The sequence below is a fragment of the Gymnoscopelus microlampas genome, assembly GCF_963454915.1.
Source record: "Gymnoscopelus microlampas genome assembly, chromosome: 16".
Taxonomy (NCBI): Eukaryota; Metazoa; Chordata; class Actinopteri; order Myctophiformes; family Myctophidae; genus Gymnoscopelus; species Gymnoscopelus microlampas.
Genome location: NC_139953.1, coordinates 34,339,750 through 34,361,672, shown reverse-complemented (window position 1 = coordinate 34,361,672; position 21,923 = coordinate 34,339,750). Strand labels below are relative to the sequence as shown.

Genomic DNA, 21,923 nt, shown 5'->3' with positions numbered 1-21,923 from the left:
GACCTGAATGAATCACAAAACCAAGTGGGAAAAAAAGAAAGAAAAAATCCACATACCTTTAAATGCAGATGTGTTGTAATTATGGTCAATGGCAGCAACCATGTCTTTCCAAAAGTCTGAATTCACCTCATCTCCACGCTGTTCATAATAAGAATTCAAGGGGAAAAAAACGGTATACTTCAAAATGTATTCCAGTTACCTATTGAATTATCATATATGTATGTAGCAGTATTATATAATCATATTATTAGATTTTACCTTGTGCAACATGTCCACCACCCTTCCACAGAGAAGAGCCCCAGGTAGATCAAAATAGTTGTCGTAGTAATAGTACTTTGCTGCAGAAGAAAATCACACTTGATAAACATTTTGGCAATGCTTAACGTTAAGTGCATTCAAGAGCACTGAAGGTGCTGTATAGTAAGTATATCACTCAAATTAACGTAATTTTTGCATCATAATAACGTTATTTACGGCAATTACTGAATTTGACACAATGACTCTTTCCTAAATCATTTATTTGGATTACTTAACAACTGCCAGAAAGTATTAAACATGTAACCACTGTCAACCTGGTGTCCCTATTTTGGACGAAATGTCATATAGGCAAAAAGAAAATCTGAACATTTTATTTAATTTGTTTTATGAAAAACATAAAATAATAACAGAACATAGCCAATGTACAAGCATTTTTTACAAGCATTTGTACATGTTTCTTTGAACATGTGTGTATTACAGTATATATACAACATTGACCTAGATCAATTGCTATTGTAATGATTGTAATTCACCCATGGTGTCCTTACAGTATAATATGCTTTTAATGTCTTATGTTGCCTTCACACAAGCGGTGACAAAGCTACAAAATGCCAGGCGTGGCTAGATACATTGCTGATAAAGTGCTGCTCAAGCCACACTGCGTAAATGAAAAGGGTTAGGGTTAAATAACAGAGGGAAGAGAGGGGGAGTGGAAATGGAGGAAAAAAGTGTATGATTGATTGATGCATCACTGGAACACTGAAAACGTTGAGGCCAGTTTGAGCATCACTTTGTAGCTTCAATGCTGCTGGCCTCCTTTGAAACTGACTTTTAGCCTGTCACTTTGTCACTGCGACTGTGAATACGCATTATAATGCCCACTGTCACTTCCAAGAGCTGCAAATATTTCTATTACACATCACGGAATCCTTCCATTACCTGTGTCATCCACAAAACAGCCAGCAGCACAAAAACGTATAAAACTACATTGAATTAAGGTCTGAATCATGAATGAATAATTGTGCATGGGGACACCATACCGGATCTGGTAAAGGAGGTATTGAGGCTGTCGAAGTGCTTCCATTGCCTTTTAGGACCATAGTGTTTGATAATCTCTTCTGTGGTGAGGTCAGTGGTTCCATGTGTTGCCCTAATGAAGCAGAACAATATGTGTTCAGTAAATCCCATTTTCAAATATAACCAGAAAGATGAAATAACTAAAGTCAAATATAATATTTCAAAAGGTATACAAGAATGTTCAAGTTTTACTGTTAAAACATAATGTACACATGTATTGAGGCTATGATCCCTTGCACGAGGCCCACCAGATGAATGTCATTTTGCTGAAATGAGTGGTTGTTTTATTTGAAAGCAGAAATACTTTCATTTCCTTTGGAAAATAATTTCTAACCCTGAGAGCCAAAGAGTACCAATTTGACATTTACATGACACTCATAATGTCAAGTACTCATTTATGCACGTTTTATATTACTTATTTTACAGCAATCCGCTGATTTTACCGTAGGACGGTTCCATCTTCGGCCAACTTTACCAGGTTTCCGTCCTCAAGATCCACAACCAGCCCTTTGAAACTGGATATGAAAATGAGCAACAGATATGTTAGCACCAGGAGACATGATGAGTGATGCCCACATGCTGACTGTCACGTGTCAGCTCTTACACAGCATGGAATGATCAATATAAATCACTGGACAATGGACATTTAGATTTACTTGCTATATCCCAGCTAAATAATAAACAGAAAAGGGTACACCAGAACATGCAGCAGCGTTTAGGCATTGCATTCAAGCCTGAAAGATTTGGTTCTTCATTAAGAAGTATAAACTTTTTGCCCACAGAACATACCAATACCAATAACATTTCCTTATTGAATGGATGATTTCATACTTTGTTGATTGTCAGACTCACTGCATTTCAGGAATAATGGCAAATGTTTGTTTTTTCCAGATGTATATTTGTGTGAAACATTATAAGAGCTGATTCTGATTTGTCTACAAAGCATTTCCAGAAGCAAGGTCACAGGATCCTCTATATGCATTTAGTTGAGTTAATTATATAATAAATGCAATAGAAAAATGTGGTGACCAGAAGCTCTGAGTGATGATGACTCACCAGAAATCCCAGGTTGCAGGTGTTAAATTGAGGAGGTCCTTGTCATAGCCTCTGTGCTCCACCAGGTACCCGGCAAAGCTCTCATAGATTAGCTGCAAACAAAAAACAGTCAAGTCAGTTGACAGCTCAGAAAGAAGCCCAAGGACACTGGGGTATACAGGTGGACTCAAAGATGTAACAGTCTAGTTTCTTACTGTTTTAACAAACAACAATTGATGGTCCAGTGTAACAATGTTGCTACAGAATTGCAAGAAGCACCACTGGTTGACAGATCACAACACAATTACTCTGTAAAGCCTCATTGATACCTCATTGATGCTGATGTTGCATGCAGTAAATAGCAGATATACAAGCTCACCATGCGTCATGAGCTTGTAGATCTTACTGAGCACGACGCCGGCACTCAACTAAGTATAAATGAGGCTTAACACTGTTGTTACAGACAGTAAGACTATGCTTGGCTGAAACAATTACTGGAACAATATGTTGTTAGTTACAGTAACACTGCCTGGCTGGCCTGGCACATGTCATGACTGCAAAATCATTACACTCCAAAGCTGTACACCACAAGTGAAGTAGGTCTCTCTTTACACAGTTAGGCCTACAGAAATATAGTGATTTTGAACCATTGAATGAATGTCACAGCTCTGCGAGGGGATTCTGCGATCCTTGCATTTGCAAATATCACTCAAAAGACATTATAATAATAACAGATGTACAACCATCCAGGCCTCGAAAGCTAGTTTTGATTGATTGATTGAATACTTTATTAACATTTTGCAAAAAAGGTACAGTGGTACATAATACAAATGGTGCTAAAAAGGATAACACAGAAATCCCTGAGGGCTTGTATTCAATTAATCGAGTTAAAACATATATGATCATCATCAGTCAGTCAGCACCATCTCCGACGTTGAACCTGCTGTGAGTGACTCACGCAGAGCGACTGCAGCTGCAGCATCATCATCATCATCATCCAACACGCATACCGTACGTTACATACTCTGTACGTACGTTACATCCTCACATCATCCAACACGCACACTTTACATACTGTACTGTTACTTTACATCCTCACATCCATGAGATAATATTCATCACTATACATCAGGAACAAATCGGTTGCTGAACAACAGATGAACCATCGTACTTTTCCACGTGTGTGGGCGCCACATTAAACACAATGTGATGCCAATGAATGGGGGGGAATCGTTATACAGACATTATATCATCATCACTGACGATTATCATTATTGTCACCACCAATCCATGGATGATGATGCTGCTCGCGCTAGCTTGCCTTGCACGAGCTCGTGCAAGGCAAGCTAGCGCGAGCAGCATCATCATCATGTATACAAACTGTCTCTCACCCTGGAGGTCTCCTTCAGATTATATTATTGTCACCATGGAGGATGATGATGCTAGCTTTGCTACAGAACTCACCCTGGAGGTCTCCTTCAGATGATACCTGCACAGCGTGTGGTCCAAATCGAAGCCGATCACATCGCAGTCTGACAGGCTGAAGAATTCGCTCATTGTAGCAATAAAAAGAACCCCGGAGTGGAACAAATTAACAATCAATCGATCGATCAGTAACTAAGGTTTACTGGTACTATTAACACACATCAAGTTGCACAGCAGCCTCCTGCACAACTGATCTGTCAATGTCAATGACGATGCGTCTAAAGCATCAGCCTCTCTCTCTCTCTCCTGGTAGCAGCACGACGTACTAATAGGTCGGTTTTATAAATGAAAACGGGGGGGTTTGTTTCCCCGGACGGAACTGTTGCTTCTAGAAGTCAACAACACCCCAACGTCGGTTCATTCAGTGCGATAATGTCAATAAGTTGTCCATATTATGCAGCTGAAGTTGAGCTAAGAGCTGCTATCAGCCAGGAGAAGGCGACAGAGAGGCACCAGGCTTCCGGGTGTGTATGTGTGGGAAAATTGTACCCGTACAGGACAATGTAGAAGCGCAATATGAATGTGGTGCGCAGCGTAGTCATGGTTCACAAGACGCTCGTCTGTCAGAAGCGTCATGCCGCTACTTGTTCCTGGTTTTTGAATTTACAACACGTACATATACATAAACTTTCACATTTCAAATATAAAGTACTGACCCCATGGCCATGGATGTAATAAGTTAAAACGCCTGGGTCTACGTACCCGTATCTTCCGTATTATTAAATAAAAAGCTTTTTAATCCGATTGATGGCCATTTTCTTAGATTTTTTTTCTCTATTATGGTTTCAACTACGCGACCCTATCGGTTGGGGGTGTACTGCACTCTGATATAACTATGAAACGATGGACGCCGATAGGAGTCAAATTATTTGTATTGAACAATACGGAAGATACAGGTACTTAGACCCAGGCGTTTTAACTTATTACATCCATGGCCGTGGGGTAAGCACTTTATATTTGAAATGTGAACGTTTGTGTAGCTGTACTGGTTGTAAATGTAGACATTTTAAAAACCAGGAACAAGTAGCTCCATGATTGTCATGGTATGACAGACAGTCATGTTTCAGGGCTAGTGCGCAGCGCAGCTCATTTCTAAATTCTCACGCCCACTTCAGAATAACCTCGCTCAGACCCATAGAAAGAGAGAGTTCCGTCACGCTTTAATCTCACCGCAAAGCGGGCTGCCATCGGTGGTAGTTCCAAACATTGGAACTTTCTCATCGATGAGATAGACGGAACATTTCCGCATTCCATTCTTACAATGGGAGTCTATGCTAGTGTAGTCACTCTCATACTAGATCACGCTGGCCTCGCTACTAGGCTACAAGTAACTTCAGAATGACAGAGATTTCAACAACAACTCAAAGAAAATAGAAAACACTCGCTTGTGTGATGATACAAACACACTGTGGAAAGACTGGTGATGCGAGGTTACAAACACACACACACACACATTCTGAACACACCCACATTATATTTTGTTATTATATTTATAACATACTTGTCTTTGTATATATAGGCCTAGCGCAGTATTTATTTTATTAAATGATACAAATCTAAGTGGTATTTGATAGTCCTTGGCTTGTGCACTCAGCAGGGCCCTTGGAGCATTGGTTCTCAAAGTGGGGTCCGGGGACCTCCAGGGGTCCTTGGGGGGGATACCAGGGGGTCCCAAGCCAAATTAGTTAATATTGCGTCACAACCATTTTAACCAACCATATTTTATACTTTGGCTATTAAAAAATAGCATATATAAAGTGCCTCACTATGAGCTTGTAGATCTGCTATTTATTCTTTCTGGCGCAAAATACTTTTGAGATGGGGGGTCCGCAGCCAAATATATATCATTTTGGGGGTTAGGACATTGACATGAAAAAGTTTGAGAACCACACCACCAGCATTCAGCCCATAGATATGCGTGAGCCGCCTTGTTCAACATATGAGCCACACTGGAGCCAGTCAGGGTGGAGGAGAGGATCTCTACTTTCTGTTCAACAGGTCGGAGACGGAGAACACAGAGCAGCCATAGCCCTGCAGCAGGTGCAGGTGATTGACCAATGGAGCGCTGAACTATAAACCTGTCCGCGTCCACGAGTTGCTTGGAGCCGGAGGGCAATAAAACCACGTCGTCTGATCATCTTTTATGACCTGGGGAGTATTTATTTACCTCTGATCTCTCAAGTCCAAAGACCACACCGGCGGGGCTGACACACAGGGAAGTCCCAGAACAACTTCCAAGGTAAACTATGGACCATAAGGGCGGATAACAAGGCATATATTATCAATATTCTTTTTTTGCTCCTAAGATCAACTCGGCAGGATGATTTCCAACGCGGAGATCCGAGAACAGTGCGACTTGTGTTGCCAGCGTTTCATGAGTTGTTTCAAGAAGCCAAAGCCCGAGTCCGACACCGACGGTGGGACGAAGAAACACATCGAGGTGATCGTAAATAGCCACGCAGCGACCGGCCCCAAAGCCGGCGTCTCTTTACCCAAACTCCCGGGGCAGCAGGACACCGTGGTGAAGTGTGTTTACATTGCTCTGTATGACTACACCGCCCGGACCGGGGAGGACCTGAGCTTTAATGCCGGGGATACGCTGGAAGCTTTGGACAAGAGTAGTGGAGACTGGTGGTATGCCAAGGCGCTCACTGGGATTTCTGCTTCGAAGAAAGGTTATATCCCTGCTAACTATGTGGCCCCCGTGGAGAGTATTGACGCCGAGCCGTAAGTACAGTAGCTATTATTATTACAGTATATACTACTATAACCCCCCCTTGTTGCCTTTACCCCTTTTACTTAAGTATCAATACTGCAATGTAGAAATACTCTGTCACAAGCAAAAGTACGGAATTCAAAATGTACTTGAGTAAAGGTGCAAAAACATTGGTAAATTTGGTATAAAAATGTACTCTGTAAAAGTGCAAAAGTATTGGTATCAAAATATACTTAAAAGTACAGAAGCAGAACGTTACATTTCACAAGTTTTCAAATTTATAGAATGTATACAAATCTTTTGAAAATAGCAGATGCAGTGGTTAATGTATGCAATAATAATCACAATCTACAAAGTATAAACTAGTAACTTAAGTTTTCAAATAATTGTAGTGGAGTAAAAGTACAATATTTGCCTCTGAGATGTAGCTAGTGGAGTAAAAGTACAGAAAATTGGAAATACTCCAGTAAATAAAAAAATAAAAAAAACTCAAATGTTCTGAAGTACAGTACTTGAGTACATGTACTTAGTTACTTTACACCACTGGTCTGCACTGCTTGGGCACCAGGTTAGGCCCAGCAGTGGCCCCACTGTCTGTCAGACCACTACTCTACCAAGCAGCCTACTTTGTATTCACCTGGCTGGGTCCCACCTGGCTGAAATTAGAATGTAATTATAGATTCTAGCCTAAGCTGCTGCATGTGTAGATCCCCTAAGATTGGAGTTGAAAATAATTATTATTTTGCATTTTATTTAGATATGGGCATTAATTGAGATTACTAAATTCAATTCAGCACACGACTGGACAACATTGATTGTCTTGGTCATTTTTGTTATCATTATTTTGATGGCACTGCTGCTGTGTAAAAAAAGAAAAGAAATTCTGTGCAAAATAATTGCACTGACATACCAGTAGCCTAACTTATTTTGATTTGACCAATTACCCAAAAGTGTCTTAACTTAGACTCAGTCAATAGTCATGCGTTGTGAGTAAATTGTGGCCTATTGAATATCCATACTGACCTATTTTTTCCCCAAACATTCCTTTAAATCAATTGTATTTATTTAGCCGGTGGGAGTGCCCCTGTCATTCCTGAGTTGTCAGTGTTGGGGTGAAGTGGTTAATCATTGTCTATCTCCAGGAAGTAGCTACAGGATATAGGCTAGGAGGTTAATAATTCTGGTGATACACCGTTGAGATCATCAACAAAGCATTAATATGCTTCAGATGGCATTTTATGGATAACCGCATCTAGCATCAAATTGCCACAACAGTGGATAGACTAACTGGTTGTGCAAGGTCGTACCACTAGACGGAGGGTTACATAATAAGAGATACTGTAGAAGAAGGCCTACGTCACCCTGGCCACAAACAAACATGCAGCTGAATGGGTTTCTTGTGAGAAGTTCAGTGTGTTTTGTGAAAGGGTTTTAATTAAATACGCATGTCTTCCATTCATAAACTTTTAACTAATTGTGACAAAATATATTTTATCTTTTTTTTTTTATTATGGGAGAGTGGGCAAACAATCTCTGTGCTTTTAAGAAGACGGCACAAGAGAGAGTGCTCTGGCTAGATGCAATCCTTGACCGGCTGAGATGTATGTGTTCCCAGAGTGGGGGAGCCACCATAACCCAACTATAATAGACACAAAACGGAATTTCAGGAGGAGAGTAAACTCGATTAGAACACGGTCATGTTATGTGTGGATTTTTTTTATCCCAGTTATACCCAAAAGGAAAGTCATGTCAAATACTGAAATCATGTTGAAAACAAATTCAAGAAATAGAGCCTGTTATGGTATTTTCATCCTACCAAGCATCCCTATAACTATAAGAAACTCTCTTCAGACCAGCTGTAAGCCAGTTTTTCCTGTTCTTTTCACCCTAACTCTTCCACAGTTTCATTCATTCACTTACAGTACCTGATTAGCGTGTTTGTGACAAGGTAGAGAGTGCTTTGAGTCATCGTGAATGAATGACCAGTCCAATGATCTTAATCACTGAATGATTAACCTTAAAGGGATAGTTCACCCCCAAAATGACTTTTCTTCTATCGATTAGTCACCCCATGGAGACAGAATCAGAATCAGCTTTATTGTCACATCACCGGTATACAGAAGTAAAAAGGAAAAAAAGGAAGGGAAGAAGAAGAAGGGGGAGATCAAACAAGAGAACAAAAAAAACAAGTTATCTACATATTTACACATGGTACCTGAGATAAGATATAAAGGTGCGTGAGCATAGCAACAGACGTATACTGTGCAATCAATGTGTGCATGATATACTTATGGACGTTAGTTAAGGTGCTAGAAAAAAAACACAATAATAAGACAAAAGTCAGTGCGTTGTACATGGGATTAAGGTGTAAAATGTCAGTGCGTGTCGACCACATAAAGTAGACTGACACTGGTATAATCCGCAAGTAGGTCCATGAGGAAGAGCAAAGGAAAAAAAAGTCGAGTCACTTGTCCCTGGTATAATCCACAGGTAGGTCAAAGGAAGAGCAAAGGTCCGACACCAGCCTGTCATCAGGCTGCTGAACAAGGCTCATGGATATTTTTTTGTTTTTGTCGCATTCCTAAGCCAATAATTTGATGACCGGTCATCAAATTATTGGTTTAGGAATGCGACAAAATCGAAAAAATATCTTCAATATATTCAAGTCTCCATGAGGTGACTAATCGATAGGGGTTGAACTATCCCTTTAACACAGTCTGATGATCAGACTGTTGTAGAGTCTGCTGACCGTGTTTTAATCCTTTTAAAACCAAAAAAGAAATCCATAGGCTAGATGTGTTCTGTCATAACAACATTTTCAATGCACAATGTTTCTCTGTAGAATATCTGTACAATATGTTTTTTTGAGCATGGATGCTCTTTTTCAGCAATGCCCTGTTACACATTCACACCTGGGAGCTGCCCAGTACAACCGCAGTCTTATACTGTTTGACACTGAGCAGCTCCACTGAGGCAGTTTTGGGTCAAGTGCCTTGCTCAAGGGCACTTCAACGCCAGAGATTTCCCCTGCCAGTCTGGGGGATCAAACCGGCAGCCTTCCGGCCACAAGCACTCCTCCAGAGGCTAACCACATAATACAGTATATTAGAAGCACCTGGCCGTGATTTCCATGTAGTGTTTAGTATGTTGATAATGTGCTTTTGCTTTGATGATATTTATTTATTTATTTACCATTTTCAAGCATTAAAATTGCACACTGGTACTTTCTATTTTATTTTAACATTTTTTATTGAAGGATTGTCACAGCTTACAGAATAAGATAAATGGTGATAAAAAATAGAAACCCTTACAGTTTTCTGAAAAAACAAAAACCATCCCATCGATTTGACAGTAAATAAAAAGGTACAATGAAGAAGGCAGAAAGTGAAAAAAAAGGAGAAAAAGAAAAGACCAAAAAAAGGACGAAACAGAACACCAGCCAAAAGATGTATCAGAGGAGATGACAGCATATGTGATACATTTGTTGGTCCAATATATTATGCATTAAAAATAAATGCACAAAGAATGCTTAACACATTCTGTTCTCAAACACTTGAGGAGCCATCTCGAGCACGGGCTCCATCACAGGTGACCGACCACCTATCCAGCAGAGGTTGCCATATTTTCAGGAAGATGTGATAGAATAAAATCGCTAATCAAAACAAATGGCCTTTCTGAGTGTCCAAGAGGGGCCTTCATCAATACAATATGATCGTGTTAAATCTTGGACCTTCCTATCCTATCCAAGAGACCCTTGATTAAAGCTAAAGCGACCATAGTCAAATGATGACCATAAATGTATGTCTCTGCTTTCCTTTGTGATTTGCAGATGGTATTTTGCTGACACAAAGAGACTTGACGCAGAGAAGCTGCTGTCGGCTGGAGGGAACCAGCAAGGGGCCTTTCTCATCAGAAACTGTGAAAGTCAGAAAGGGGACCTCTCCCTCTCAGGTAATCTCATCTCCTGTTGACAACAAGCTGTACCATGTTAGGTCTTTCCTTTTTCTTCTCGGAAACCATGCAATCAACCCGGTGGACTTTAGTATCAACAATAAGTCATGTTATGTAGCACTTCGTCCTCTCTGTATTTCTGTGCCAAGTTCCTGATAAAGGCTTAAAGCCGGAACTGGACACATTAAACACATGTTTCCTCATTCCAGAACAATCCCAGTTTCGCTCAGAGCGAATCATACTTTCCATGATTTTTCACCTGACTGAAGTGATAGATCACTGAAGGTCAACGACTTAAACAAATGATGAACTCTGCTCCGATAAAAGCAACATAACTTTATCTTAGTCCGGCTTAATCTCTTCTTTCACCGGCTTAATCTCCTCTTTCACCGTGTCAGAGGACCTTGCTGTAATACATACATTAAACCCAGTGAAGGACCACCCCCTCATTTGAAATTCCACTTAGTTCATTAAGTAGCTAATAACCCCATGTTACAGCAGCTAATAACCCCATGTTACATCAATGATGAGCCCAAGTGTCTTAGATGTATATGATTGATCAGTGATCACATTTAATAAACATGTATTAATAACTGCCAAACCATAGCAGAAGAAAATAAAACTGGGTTATTAATAATAGCCAGCTACAGTAACCTTCTGCATGTTCTCTTTTAGTGTTGGACAGAGGGAAGGTGAAGCACTACAAACTCAGAAAAACAGACAATGGCCGTTATTTTGTGTCCAAGACTAAGAGCTTTGAAACACTGCGGGAGCTTGTGGAACACTACAACAGGCAGGAGGACGGTCTTTGTGTGCGTCTGTCGGAACCATGCAAAAAGGTGAAACATTGATTCTGTATGCATCGTGTACTAAAAGCTATGAATGGTTTCCTCAGTTGAGTTTCTCTATTTGTATGCATGATGGTGGTGGTAGTAGAACAACGCTATTATCCAACAAAATGAATGCATGGCATATCATTATGAGTCACTAATCTATATACATCTATCTAATGTTACAATATAATTGTAGTTCATAAAATAATCCTGTTTTTAACCACTTAAACTCTTTACACTCCATTGACCTGAGTCCGCCATAGGCTCATTCCTTTTCCCCCTCTGCACCAAATCTCTTCGCGTAAAATAGCCGATCTACAAGCTCAATGTGCTGCGTTGTGACCCATTTTGGTTTGTAGATCTCCTATTTTCGCCAAATGTTCACCCCAGAATAGGGTTCTTAATAATTGATCATCGTTAAGATTTTTGTTTACTATATTAGATTGGAACGATTGATCTGACTTTGTCTATTGTGACCGGCTCTTTGTAGATAGAGGCCCCACAGACCCATGGTCTGTCCTACAACACAGTGGACCACTGGGAGATTGAGCGGAAATCCCTCAGACTGCTGAAGAAGCTGGGAGCGGGTCAGTTTGGAGAGGTCTACGAAGGCCTGTGGAACGACACCACAGCGGTGGCAGTGAAGACACTCAAACCTGGTAAATAAAACCAGTTGTCCCTGAATTCGCAGACCTAAAACACCATATGTTGTAATGCGATGTTTACATGTAAGACACTGAATAAAAGTAATATCCAGTAATGGCTATTCCTCCTCAGAGAACAGAAAATCTAATTCTTTATATTAATTAATACTAACATAATGTGTATTAATGGCCAACAGAAACTCATGGGAAACCATAAACTCTCTCCCTGTTACAGTTCAAAAGGACATGGTCTCTTGGCTCATCAGTTAATAGCCTGTTAAGAGTTTTGTGTCAGAGTATTCTAATTTCATTCTCGGTTAATTGTCTGCGGTGCTAATGCAGGAGAGAAGCCTGATGGGGTTCTTTAATGACTTCAACTAATGTGATTGAATACTGATTTATAAAACTATTAACTTGACACACTCTTCTTCCCAGGTACCATGGACGCCGAGGACTTCCTCAGGGAGGCCCAGATCATGAAGAAGCTGCGTCACCCTAAGTTGATCCAGCTGTACGCCGTGTGCACCGTGGAGGAACCCATCTACATCATCACGGAGCTCATGAGTAATGGCAGCCTGCTGGACTACCTCCAGAGTAAGGGATCATTTTAAGGTTCAATTTGCTGGGGGGGATGAGGTGGGGATCCATGCCGCTGCTTTTGATATGAATGTTCGCTTTAAAAGCTGTATATATTCAAAGATTTGCGCAAATCTTCACTGTTTAAAAAAAAAATAGCAGATCTACAAGCTCATAGTGTGGCATGAAGTGACGCGCTATGAGCTTGTAGATCTGCTATTTTTGAACAGCCAAAGTATAAAGTAACGGTTAAAGTGGTTAAAATGATTGTGATGCTCATGCTATATTAACTGCTTAAAATCTAAAATGGTACAGATGCTTTCCTGGTATTAATGGGTTAATTGCCAGTGGGATATGTTTTATACCTGCTTCTGGTCAGACTGAATGCATTTCCTTTAATATCACAATTTAACAGTTTATTTACATTAACATTTTTCGCAATTATTGTATTTAAAAAATAGTTGATCTACAAGCTCACAATGCCTCACGATGCGATCGCAATACGTTCTTCAGTTGAAAATCAAGTTACTTCCGTCAGCGACGTAGTCGAGTCAATCTCGCTTTGATCTGCAAAAGTGCTGGTCAGACAATATTCCTGCCACATGGGGATCAGAGTCCTCTGCTGCTATTGTTCTCATTTTAGACATGCTGGGAAGAAGTTGATGTTTAACTAGATATGGGATTTTTCCAGTGGTGGAAAAAGTACTCAAACGTTTTACTTAAGTAAAAGTATCAATACTGCACTGTAGAAATACTCTGTTTTTCTGGGAAGGCAGATCAAAGTCTTGAGTCAGTATGCGATCTTACTGATGTCTTCCTACTCATGTGCAGAATGTGTCTGCTTCTCACTGATTTAAAGAGAAGGAGGGATTTGCTGGCTTACTTTTATCTCATATCCTCGGGCCCGTACGCTATGACGGGTTGAAACTGAGTCATGGAAGAATAGTGCTTACAACATACATCTCTCATTCACAACAGATTAGTCAGACTCACTCAACAAAATGTCATCATGTGTCTGTTTGCGTTTTCATGTTTGTTTGTAAATATGTACACATCCTTGTTTTGCTGCATTCCTGAGGACCTATGTGCTCAGGAATGAAATGGGAAATGAGAGAAATTCCAACGTGTCAACGTTTTACGGGCTCTCACTACCACACGGAGGTATTGTAGGGTTTGGACCTAAGTTTAGGGTTTTGGTTAGACTTGGGTTAAGGTTAGGCATGTATTAGCAAAGGAGAATGGAAGAATTATAGAAAGGCTGAGTTGGCGCATGTGTGCGTGTACACCTGGCACTGGGGGGGGGGGGGGGGGGGTGGGCTGGAAACAAAAGATAAGACGGAGAGCAGCACCTCAAACAATAGCACTCTCCTCCTGATTGTTAGCGTTTGTATAGGGTCGATTACGAGGTGTTCCAGTTCAAGCTTCATAGACAACATAATAACATACAAAGAGGCCTGTCACAATTATTACATAATTGTTGATTTTTGCATAATCGTTTCCATGTTGGAAAATGGTCATACATTTTCAAATACGTAAAAAAAAGCAGAAATAGCAGATCTACAAGCTTACATGACGTGTTGTAAGCTTGTAGATCTGCTATTTCTGCTTTTTTTTTTTATTGTTTTCAAATATGAAAGTATATCTTTGTATATTTAAGTTATTTGTCATATCTGCCCTGTGCAATGTTTGATTACGAAGCAAACAGAAATTAAATTTGTATTTATATGTTCAATGACAAAAGCACAATTAAATCGTTAATAGCAATTATTAAATGTGACAATTATTGGTTAACTTAAATTTGTAATCATGACAGCCCTAAACATACTGTACAACACCGACCAAAGAATACTCGTACTCCTCACACCTCTTAACGCTGTACTATAAGAGATCCAGGAAAAGTTCCCCACAGATATTCTCCCATGCAGGATCAGTGGTCAGGATGGTGATAACCAATGTTCAGGCTCAAAGTATCACATTTACTTTATTAGGGGTGCAATGCAACCTAGCAATCTATATTTCAAAACATAGCAAAAATAGCCGATCTACAAGCTCACAATGTGTCATGATGCAACACTTTTTGAGCTTGTATATCGCCACAATGAAGTATAAAATAGGGCTTAAGTGGTTAATCAGACTAATCAATTTAGTCGATTTATAAAAATATTAGAAATGTTTTGCATTGATTCATTGAAAATGAGCGATAGTTGCTGCCCTATACTCTATAATTATATCTATCAGCCCAGTGTCTGATGTGACCTTTTTTTTTCTTTCTGCCATTACATCTGTTGGATTCAACCTCCCATGAGGAATGGCTTTGCGGCAGCGTGACAGATGTTGTGTCACTGCCAGTCAGACGGATGGTCGGTCTGAGGAGCACTCATGTTCAATTGATGTCTGTGGCCTTGAGTTATCTTAGTACAGTATGCCCTCTGGCTCATGACAAGGACTTGGTCAGCGTCGCACAGAGGCTAGCCTTTAACATGTACAGACGGCTGACAAATTAAAGCAAATGACTGAATAATTGAGTGGAGAAACGTAACAAATGCAGATGCTTCCATACAGGTGTGCTGCATGATGCAATTAACATCATATCATGCTTTGTGGCGTGTATAAAGATGGTCAACAGGGCAGAGATTGTCTATGGGTTCGATATTGGGGACAGCTGGCAGGAGCTTCAGTCACAAAATGTACATGTTTCAAATGTAACGGTGACTAAAGTGACATCTATGGGAAAGACATCGGTAAGTAGGGTTGGGAATTGGTTGAAAGAAAGCACGTTCAGTGACCACAATGTTCATGCATTAATGCTATACGTATGGCAAACCAGGAGGAACTCTCTCAGGTGACTGAGAGACTGTCAATGCGATAACTACATAGAGGGATGTTATTGTTATAGTAGGGTTCCAGTGCATAAACCCTTCATTACAAAGACTAATGCACATTTGATCGCTAAGTGGCAGGATTAAACCATAGGCACTGGTCTACAGAGATGTGGAAAAAAGTGATAATGGTCACATGAGTCATCCTTCACATGGGGGGGGGGGGACGTGATCTGGTCAGATGAGTCATCCTTCACATGGGGGAAAAAAGGTGATCTGGTCAGATGAGTCATCCTTCACCATATTCTTCACAAGTGGATGAGTGTAATAGAATGGGACAGGCCTGAATGCTTCAGCCCCTACTGAGGTGGTGTGGGGTGGCTCTGTTGTGGTGTGGGGGGTCATTTTGCTGTCAGACAGATCTCAACCCAATTGGACACTTATGGGAGATTTTTGGTGAGATTTTTGGTGCTCTCCACCATTTCATAGACAGTTGCTCTCACAACAAACATCAACGACTATTTACCTGTATCTTGTGTGTAAAAATGAAAAATAAAAACAAAGTGTTAAAAAAAAAAAAAAAACCCAAATGAGGGAATATTTTCTGTTATAATGGTGTTCCAACCCGCCCACCCTTCGATTGTGATTTTATTCTCACACATAAAAACATTTCAAATACAATTTTCATAAAGTGGGTGTGCAGGTAAGAAACCTGTCTAGGGATAATGTTTATACAATACTATAATTAGACTATAATTAGACATGAAAAACAACATAACAAACAAACAAAAAGATGAATACATGTAGACTGAGGAATACAAAAATGTAAATGAAACAAGAAAACTAGTGAAAAAAAGATGCTCAATTAAGCTATACTTTTTACCATCTGATTATTATGAACACTTTGTTTAATTTCTCTTGAAAGACGGGCATCGAGGGCAAAATGTCTGCCAGGTTTAGGTTGGCATTCCATAGTTGTACACTTTATGTAGTTTTTTTCCCCTTAAATTCGTCACCCATCTGTGTACATTATACTGTAAAATAACCATGTGAATTCTCTCCCTGTCTCTGCAGAGGACCAGGGTGTCAAACTGGGTGTCTCTGATCAGATTGAGATGGCTGCTCAGGTGGCGGCCGGCATGGCCTTCCTAGAGCTACAGAACTACATCCACAGAGACCTGGCAGCCAGGAACGTGCTGGTGGGCGACAACAACATCTGCAAAGTGGCCGACTTCGGCCTCGCCAGAGTTTTCATGGTGAGTTTCTCACTCTTAGCGGCTGGTGCACGGTTTGTTGTGTGGTGAGGATTTTTCTTTTTTTTTTACTGGGATGCCAGCCCGACAATCACACGTCCTGAGAAGGGCGTCACTGGGCAGATTGCCGCAACCTTTTGATGATCGGGCCGATTGGCAGCCAATGAATGCTTGCAAAATCGTTCCCATTCTCTGGACAGGCGATGTTATGCACCAGGTTCAGCTGTAGTTGAACTGACCTGGCTGCCAGAAGGAGTCAACCCAACTGCTGGAAAATGTGGAAATTATGTTTTCCAACATGGTGCCTTGGAGACAGCCCCAAGACAAGCCTGACCAACCTATTTTGAGAAACCTGCAACTTCTTTTTTAGGGCTTTGGTTAGGCCACCATACCATGAGCCAATAGCATAATCGAAACAACATAAAACCAATGAGTTGGGTAATAAGCGAAGACTAGCCAAGTCCAGAAACTGCCCTTTCCTGTGAACAGACCGGGACAGACAGGGCTGGCGCAGCATTTTCCTAAACAAACTATTCATTGTAGCTGATCAATATATCACGTAGACTTCACTATGTGCAATATTAATCAATACTGAACAACTACGTGACGTAGTTGTTCAGTTTTAATTAATATTGCATAATGCAGCCTCTTTGTTTTAGCTGTGTCCACTCTGCCGGCTTGCACCGCTGGGAGACCCAGCAGAACGCAAAAAAAGACAAACGTGATGTAACTGTGTTTATGGCTCTGCCTGCTCTGTTGGTGTAATTAAGAGATTCAATAGGGGATATATGTTTTATATATACAGATTTACAAATTAAAGGGCATCGGAAATGGTCCATCCTGTCTCCTTTACTCACCAGCCATGAAGAATCTGTGCGCGTTCACTCTGTCTGCTCTTTTGGTGTAATTAAGAGATGGGGGATATACGTTTTATATACACAGCTTTACAAATACAAGAGCGTCGCAAAGGGTTCGTGCATTCAATTACAGCCCGGTATCCCAGTCGCACATTTGACATAGGTCATTTGTTCTTGTTTGTTTGTTTTACCAAAACTCCATACAGTAGTTAACCATATGAACCTAGCGTCTCCGATTTGGCGAAAACATCAGATCTGCAAGCTCTCAAAGTCGGATGCAGGGACTCTCAGGGTTCCTTGAGGGGGTTCTAAATGGACCCCTACAAGTCTGTAAATCTTGACAGTATACAAATGGAACCAAATGGACCCTAACGGGTCCATTTGGTTCCATTTGTATACTGTCAGAGTTAAGGGGCTTCCTTGACATTTAAAAGTTTGAGAACCACTGGTATACAGGGAAAACATAGGGGGCCTAGTATAGGGCCCTGGGGGACGCCAGTCAACAAAGTATGTAGAGTTTAAGTAGTTAAATAATAGTTTTTTTTTCTCCTCCCTCTTACTCCCTCAAACCAGCATCTCCCTGGAACCTGGAACCATACTGTATAAGCTGATTAATACACTATACCTGATCATCACTGACCTTAGTATTACTGAAATAGGTGAACATTCGACAAAAACTCGGCTATTTTAGGCTAAGATATGTAGTGGGGGGGAAAAGGAGGAAACCAGTGTAGACCCTTGGGGGACCCCGGTCAACAAAGTCTATAGGGCTTAAAGCTACACTATGTAAATGTTTTAGTGAATAAAACCTTTTAAATTATCAAATTTAGATCTGTGGTCTGGTAGGACCACTACTGGTTGACAAGTGGTACTACAGTACCTGAAGGTCAAAATTGGATCAGTGGTAAACATTCCAGCACTTGCTTGGGAGACCCGGGATCAAAGCCACAAAAGGACCTGGTTATTACAGAGTGCAGCTTTAAGTCATTAAACAAGTTAATATTGTTTTGTTTTTTTTATTCATGATGCATCTATGTGTATTGGCATAATTGTATTACTGACATGATTTATAAAAACAATTGATAGCAAAAAAAATATTTAAAAAGTTAATATCCATATTCTCTGAATTGTCTCTGGGGTTTCTTTTAGATGGAGAGTGATAATGTGTATGAAGCCAGAGAAGGAACCAAATTCCCTGTGAAGTGGACGGCTCCGGAGGCCTTCCTGGACAGCAAGTTCACCATCAAATCTGACGTGTGGTCCTTTGGCATCTTACTGTACGAGATCGTGACCTTTGGCAAGATGCCGTATCCAAGTAAGAGCTTTCTATTTGTATTCAATCACCATAATGATTAATTATAGTAAAGGTATTCATCACATTTTATGTGGAATGTGGATGAATCTATTTATTTTTTTACTTAACTGACAAAACACTTAGGGGTGCCATACCCCAAAGTAAAGGGGATTTTGTTAATCATGAGTTAATTATTTTACAATAATTTGGCCAAAATATTTAAATGAACTTTTTATAGGTAAAGTGGAATTAATCCATTAAAACCGGGAAAGCATCTGTGTCATTGTAGTCATTGTAGTTTTGAGCTAAAAAGCATTATTTTATACTTTGGCTATTCAAAAATAGCAGATATACAAGCTCACAGCTCATCTACGAGCTTGTAGATCTGCTATTTTTGAAACATTTTGAAAATGTGTGCAAATCTTACTATATATATATATTTTTTTAAAGCGAACATTTTTTACTCCAATCTTTGCTTCTGGGGGTCCCTGGAACAAAATATTTTGAGATGGTGGTCGGCGACCAAATATATATGATTTTGGAGGTCCTTGACATGTCCTTGAGCCCCACTGATATTATAGCAGCATAAGTTTTTCAGAAAAACTGTTAGGATTTAGAAGACCTTTGTGGAATCGGCCTCAGGTCTTAATGGATCAAGTTGTCATTTGTCTTTGAATCCATCCAGCCATGACCAACCAGCAGGTGGTCCAGAGGTTGCCAGTGGGCTACAGGATGCCCTGTCCCCCCCACTGCCCCAAAGTTATGTATGAGATCATGATGGACTGCTGGAAGGAGAACGAGCAGGAAAGACCCACGTTTGAGACACTCCAGTGGAAGCTAGAGGACTTCTTTGACCTGGACGTGACGTCCTATGACGATGCCAACCGTTACTAGTGCGGCCTACACACTCCATATTGACATTTTAAACATGAAACGCCAACAAAACAGACACTCTCTCTTATGAAAAACTATCGGCAGTTGAAAGCACACTCTCTCTCTCTACCATGTGACATAAATAACACCATAGAAAATCAAATCAATCTTCATTGATGATTTCCATCTCCAGTGATGCAGCTTGCTGTGATTCAAGCTGCATAAATGCCTCTCATTTGCCACAGTGCTGTACCTGATCGAATTACAGTCAAAAGAAGACCCTATTGTGTGAATGATTTGCCATTGTAGAGGAGCATTATATGACTGCAAAACCGGGAGGCATTCAGCATAGCAACAGTTATTTGCAACAGCTCCTCTTCTCCTGCTTTTTGTTTGCCAACTTGAATGCACTTTGAATCAGACGACAGGGAGTGAAAAGTCCATTCTTGTACACTCACCTAGACGTCTCTCTCTCTCTCCGAGGACGTCTTGTAAGCCTTGCCGCCTGGACTCTTAACGTAGCAGCTTGCTCTCAGGTGAGCTGGAATGCTCCTGTCTTATCTAATCCTGACGAACTGGTTCTGCGTGCGTGCGCTCGGCATAGCACGCATACTTTCCACTGGTGGGCCGCCAGGCTTTCATCAGGGAAGGTATACCTGTGAGGATGAGCTCCAGTCATGTTCATTTACGGCCTCAATCTGTTTGGCCTATCCATACGTATGGGAAAGTGTGTGTGTGTGTGTGTGTGTGTGTGTGTGTGTGTGTGTGTGTGTGTGTGTGTGTGTGTGTGTGTGTGCGTGTGCGCGGATGAGAGAGGGAGTGATTTATAATCTCTGCACTGTCAGAATTACAATTTCCACTGAGATCAAATCATAGGAGTTTCTGAATTATAACACTAGAACTAAATACCGTGCATTCGCCTGTATCTGCTGTCATACTTGTAGCTGGAGTTCTCCATCAGACAAGTTGCTGCACTGGAATAAGCTTCTTGCTCTCCTGGTCTTCCACATGTGCATGTAATGTAATGTGTAACCGTTTTTATTGTGACCTTATGTCGGTGTATTGTTAACCAATGGAAAAGCATTGTGGCTACACAACAGTATAAGTGCTCAATGAGAATCAGCCTTGGATGCTGTTTAGATGGGTGTAACAACACAATGCTTTTACACAGTAAAGTCCTCAGTGTTAATTTATCCATTTGTAACTCAGATGGTATACAAATGTTACCAAATAGACCTGGGAGTGTCAATTTGGTTACATTTGTACGCTCGGAGTTAAGTGAACACAAGATGTACCATGTATTTTTGTGTCTACACTTTAACCTAATGTGTCGTTACACCCATAGTATTAGGAAGATTATCATTGATTACAGAATACCATTAAGTAGGCTACTTAACGTTAGAACAAGTGCCCGATTTATACTTTGTCATATGATGATGGTGTCAAAAATAGCCGATCTACAAGCTGTGAAGAGAATTGGTTGACGGGGAGTGATCTGAGCCTATGTTTATCAGGTCTCTCAACATTTTAATTCTATGATCTTATGCCGAGTTAAGTTCACCTGATTATGATCTGATAGAGGGAAATTATGACCTTGTACCTAATATGACACAAGTTGCAGAACAGTATGCCAGATCATTTCTTATGTTTGAAATATTGTTGTGTAATGTGTCTTTTTAATGTTGTGAACAAAATCTTAAATTGTATTAATTGTACCATGTAGCCATTATTTGGTATTTTGAAGTGTTCATATAAGCTCATACAGTTCGATTGTTTTAACGAGGATTACATTTTATCTTTGATGTACAAACGATTAAATGGATTATTTTGACATTGCTATATGTATCTTCTTATGCTATATATGTATCTTCTGCCTTGGAATAGGTCAAGGAATTCCCAAAAGCCCATAGCAAACCTGTAGCCTTTTTTAAATGAGATTAACATGTAACTTCCCAAAGTGACCACATAGTGGTGCTGATACACTCCTGCTTAAACTCATGTCACACTGTTGCGCCCTTGTGGTCTCCTTTTGAAATGAAACAATTCTCAAGATGGCAAACTCATTTAATCTTCCTTAAATTCAACAAGTAATCTGTGACAGTTTTATCCATAACCTTTTATGCTGGCAGGACTGTAATTGGTGAGTGACTGCCTCTACAGATCCCATGCTGAAATCCCTGCCAGTTTGCATTGCTTTTAATAAATAGTACTTAAGTGCTATCACTTTGTCAAACAAGGCTGTATATTATTTA

At 40.4% G+C, this 21,923-nt stretch overlaps 2 protein-coding genes across 2 annotated transcripts in view; one reads left to right on the top strand and one right to left on the bottom strand.

Moving 5' to 3' along the window:
- The window catches only part of nt5dc1 (5'-nucleotidase domain containing 1), an 83,183-nt gene extending 78,878 nt beyond the window's left edge, over positions 1-4,305 (bottom strand). Inside the window, exons 1-6 of the mRNA XM_084083185.1 lie at positions 3,835-4,305; positions 2,392-2,483; positions 1,779-1,850; positions 1,299-1,408; positions 259-338; positions 57-138 (exon numbers count right to left, since the gene is read on the bottom strand). Coding sequence (XP_083939311.1) covers positions 57-138; positions 259-338; positions 1,299-1,408; positions 1,779-1,850; positions 2,392-2,483; positions 3,835-3,927 — 529 coding nt within the window. The 5' untranslated portion in view covers positions 3,928-4,305. The remainder of the gene's footprint in view (positions 1-56; positions 139-258; positions 339-1,298; positions 1,409-1,778; positions 1,851-2,391; positions 2,484-3,834) is intronic.
- Positions 4,306-5,823: 1,518 nt separating this feature from the next.
- Positions 5,824-21,502, top strand: frk (fyn-related Src family tyrosine kinase). The gene is made up of 8 exons (XM_084083136.1): positions 5,824-6,582; positions 10,401-10,522; positions 11,198-11,361; positions 11,846-12,014; positions 12,435-12,593; positions 16,469-16,650; positions 18,654-18,819; positions 19,484-21,502. The coding sequence occupies exons 1-8, from the start codon at positions 6,176-6,178 to the stop codon at positions 19,690-19,692; spliced, it is 1,578 nt and encodes a 525-aa protein (XP_083939262.1). The 5' UTR covers positions 5,824-6,175; the 3' UTR covers positions 19,693-21,502.
- The last annotated feature ends 421 nt before the right edge of the window (positions 21,503-21,923 follow it).

Coding starts and splice junctions, on each gene's coding strand:
- frk (XM_084083136.1), top strand. CDS start 6,176: ATGATTTCCAACGCGGAGATCCGAGAACAGTGCGACTTGTGTTGCCAG. Junction 12,015..12,434: donor AGTGAAGACACTCAAACCTG/GTAAATAAAACC, acceptor TCTTCTTCCCAG/GTACCATGGACGCCGAGGAC. Junction 16,651..18,653: donor GCCTCGCCAGAGTTTTCATG/GTGAGTTTCTCA, acceptor GGTTTCTTTTAG/ATGGAGAGTGATAATGTGTA.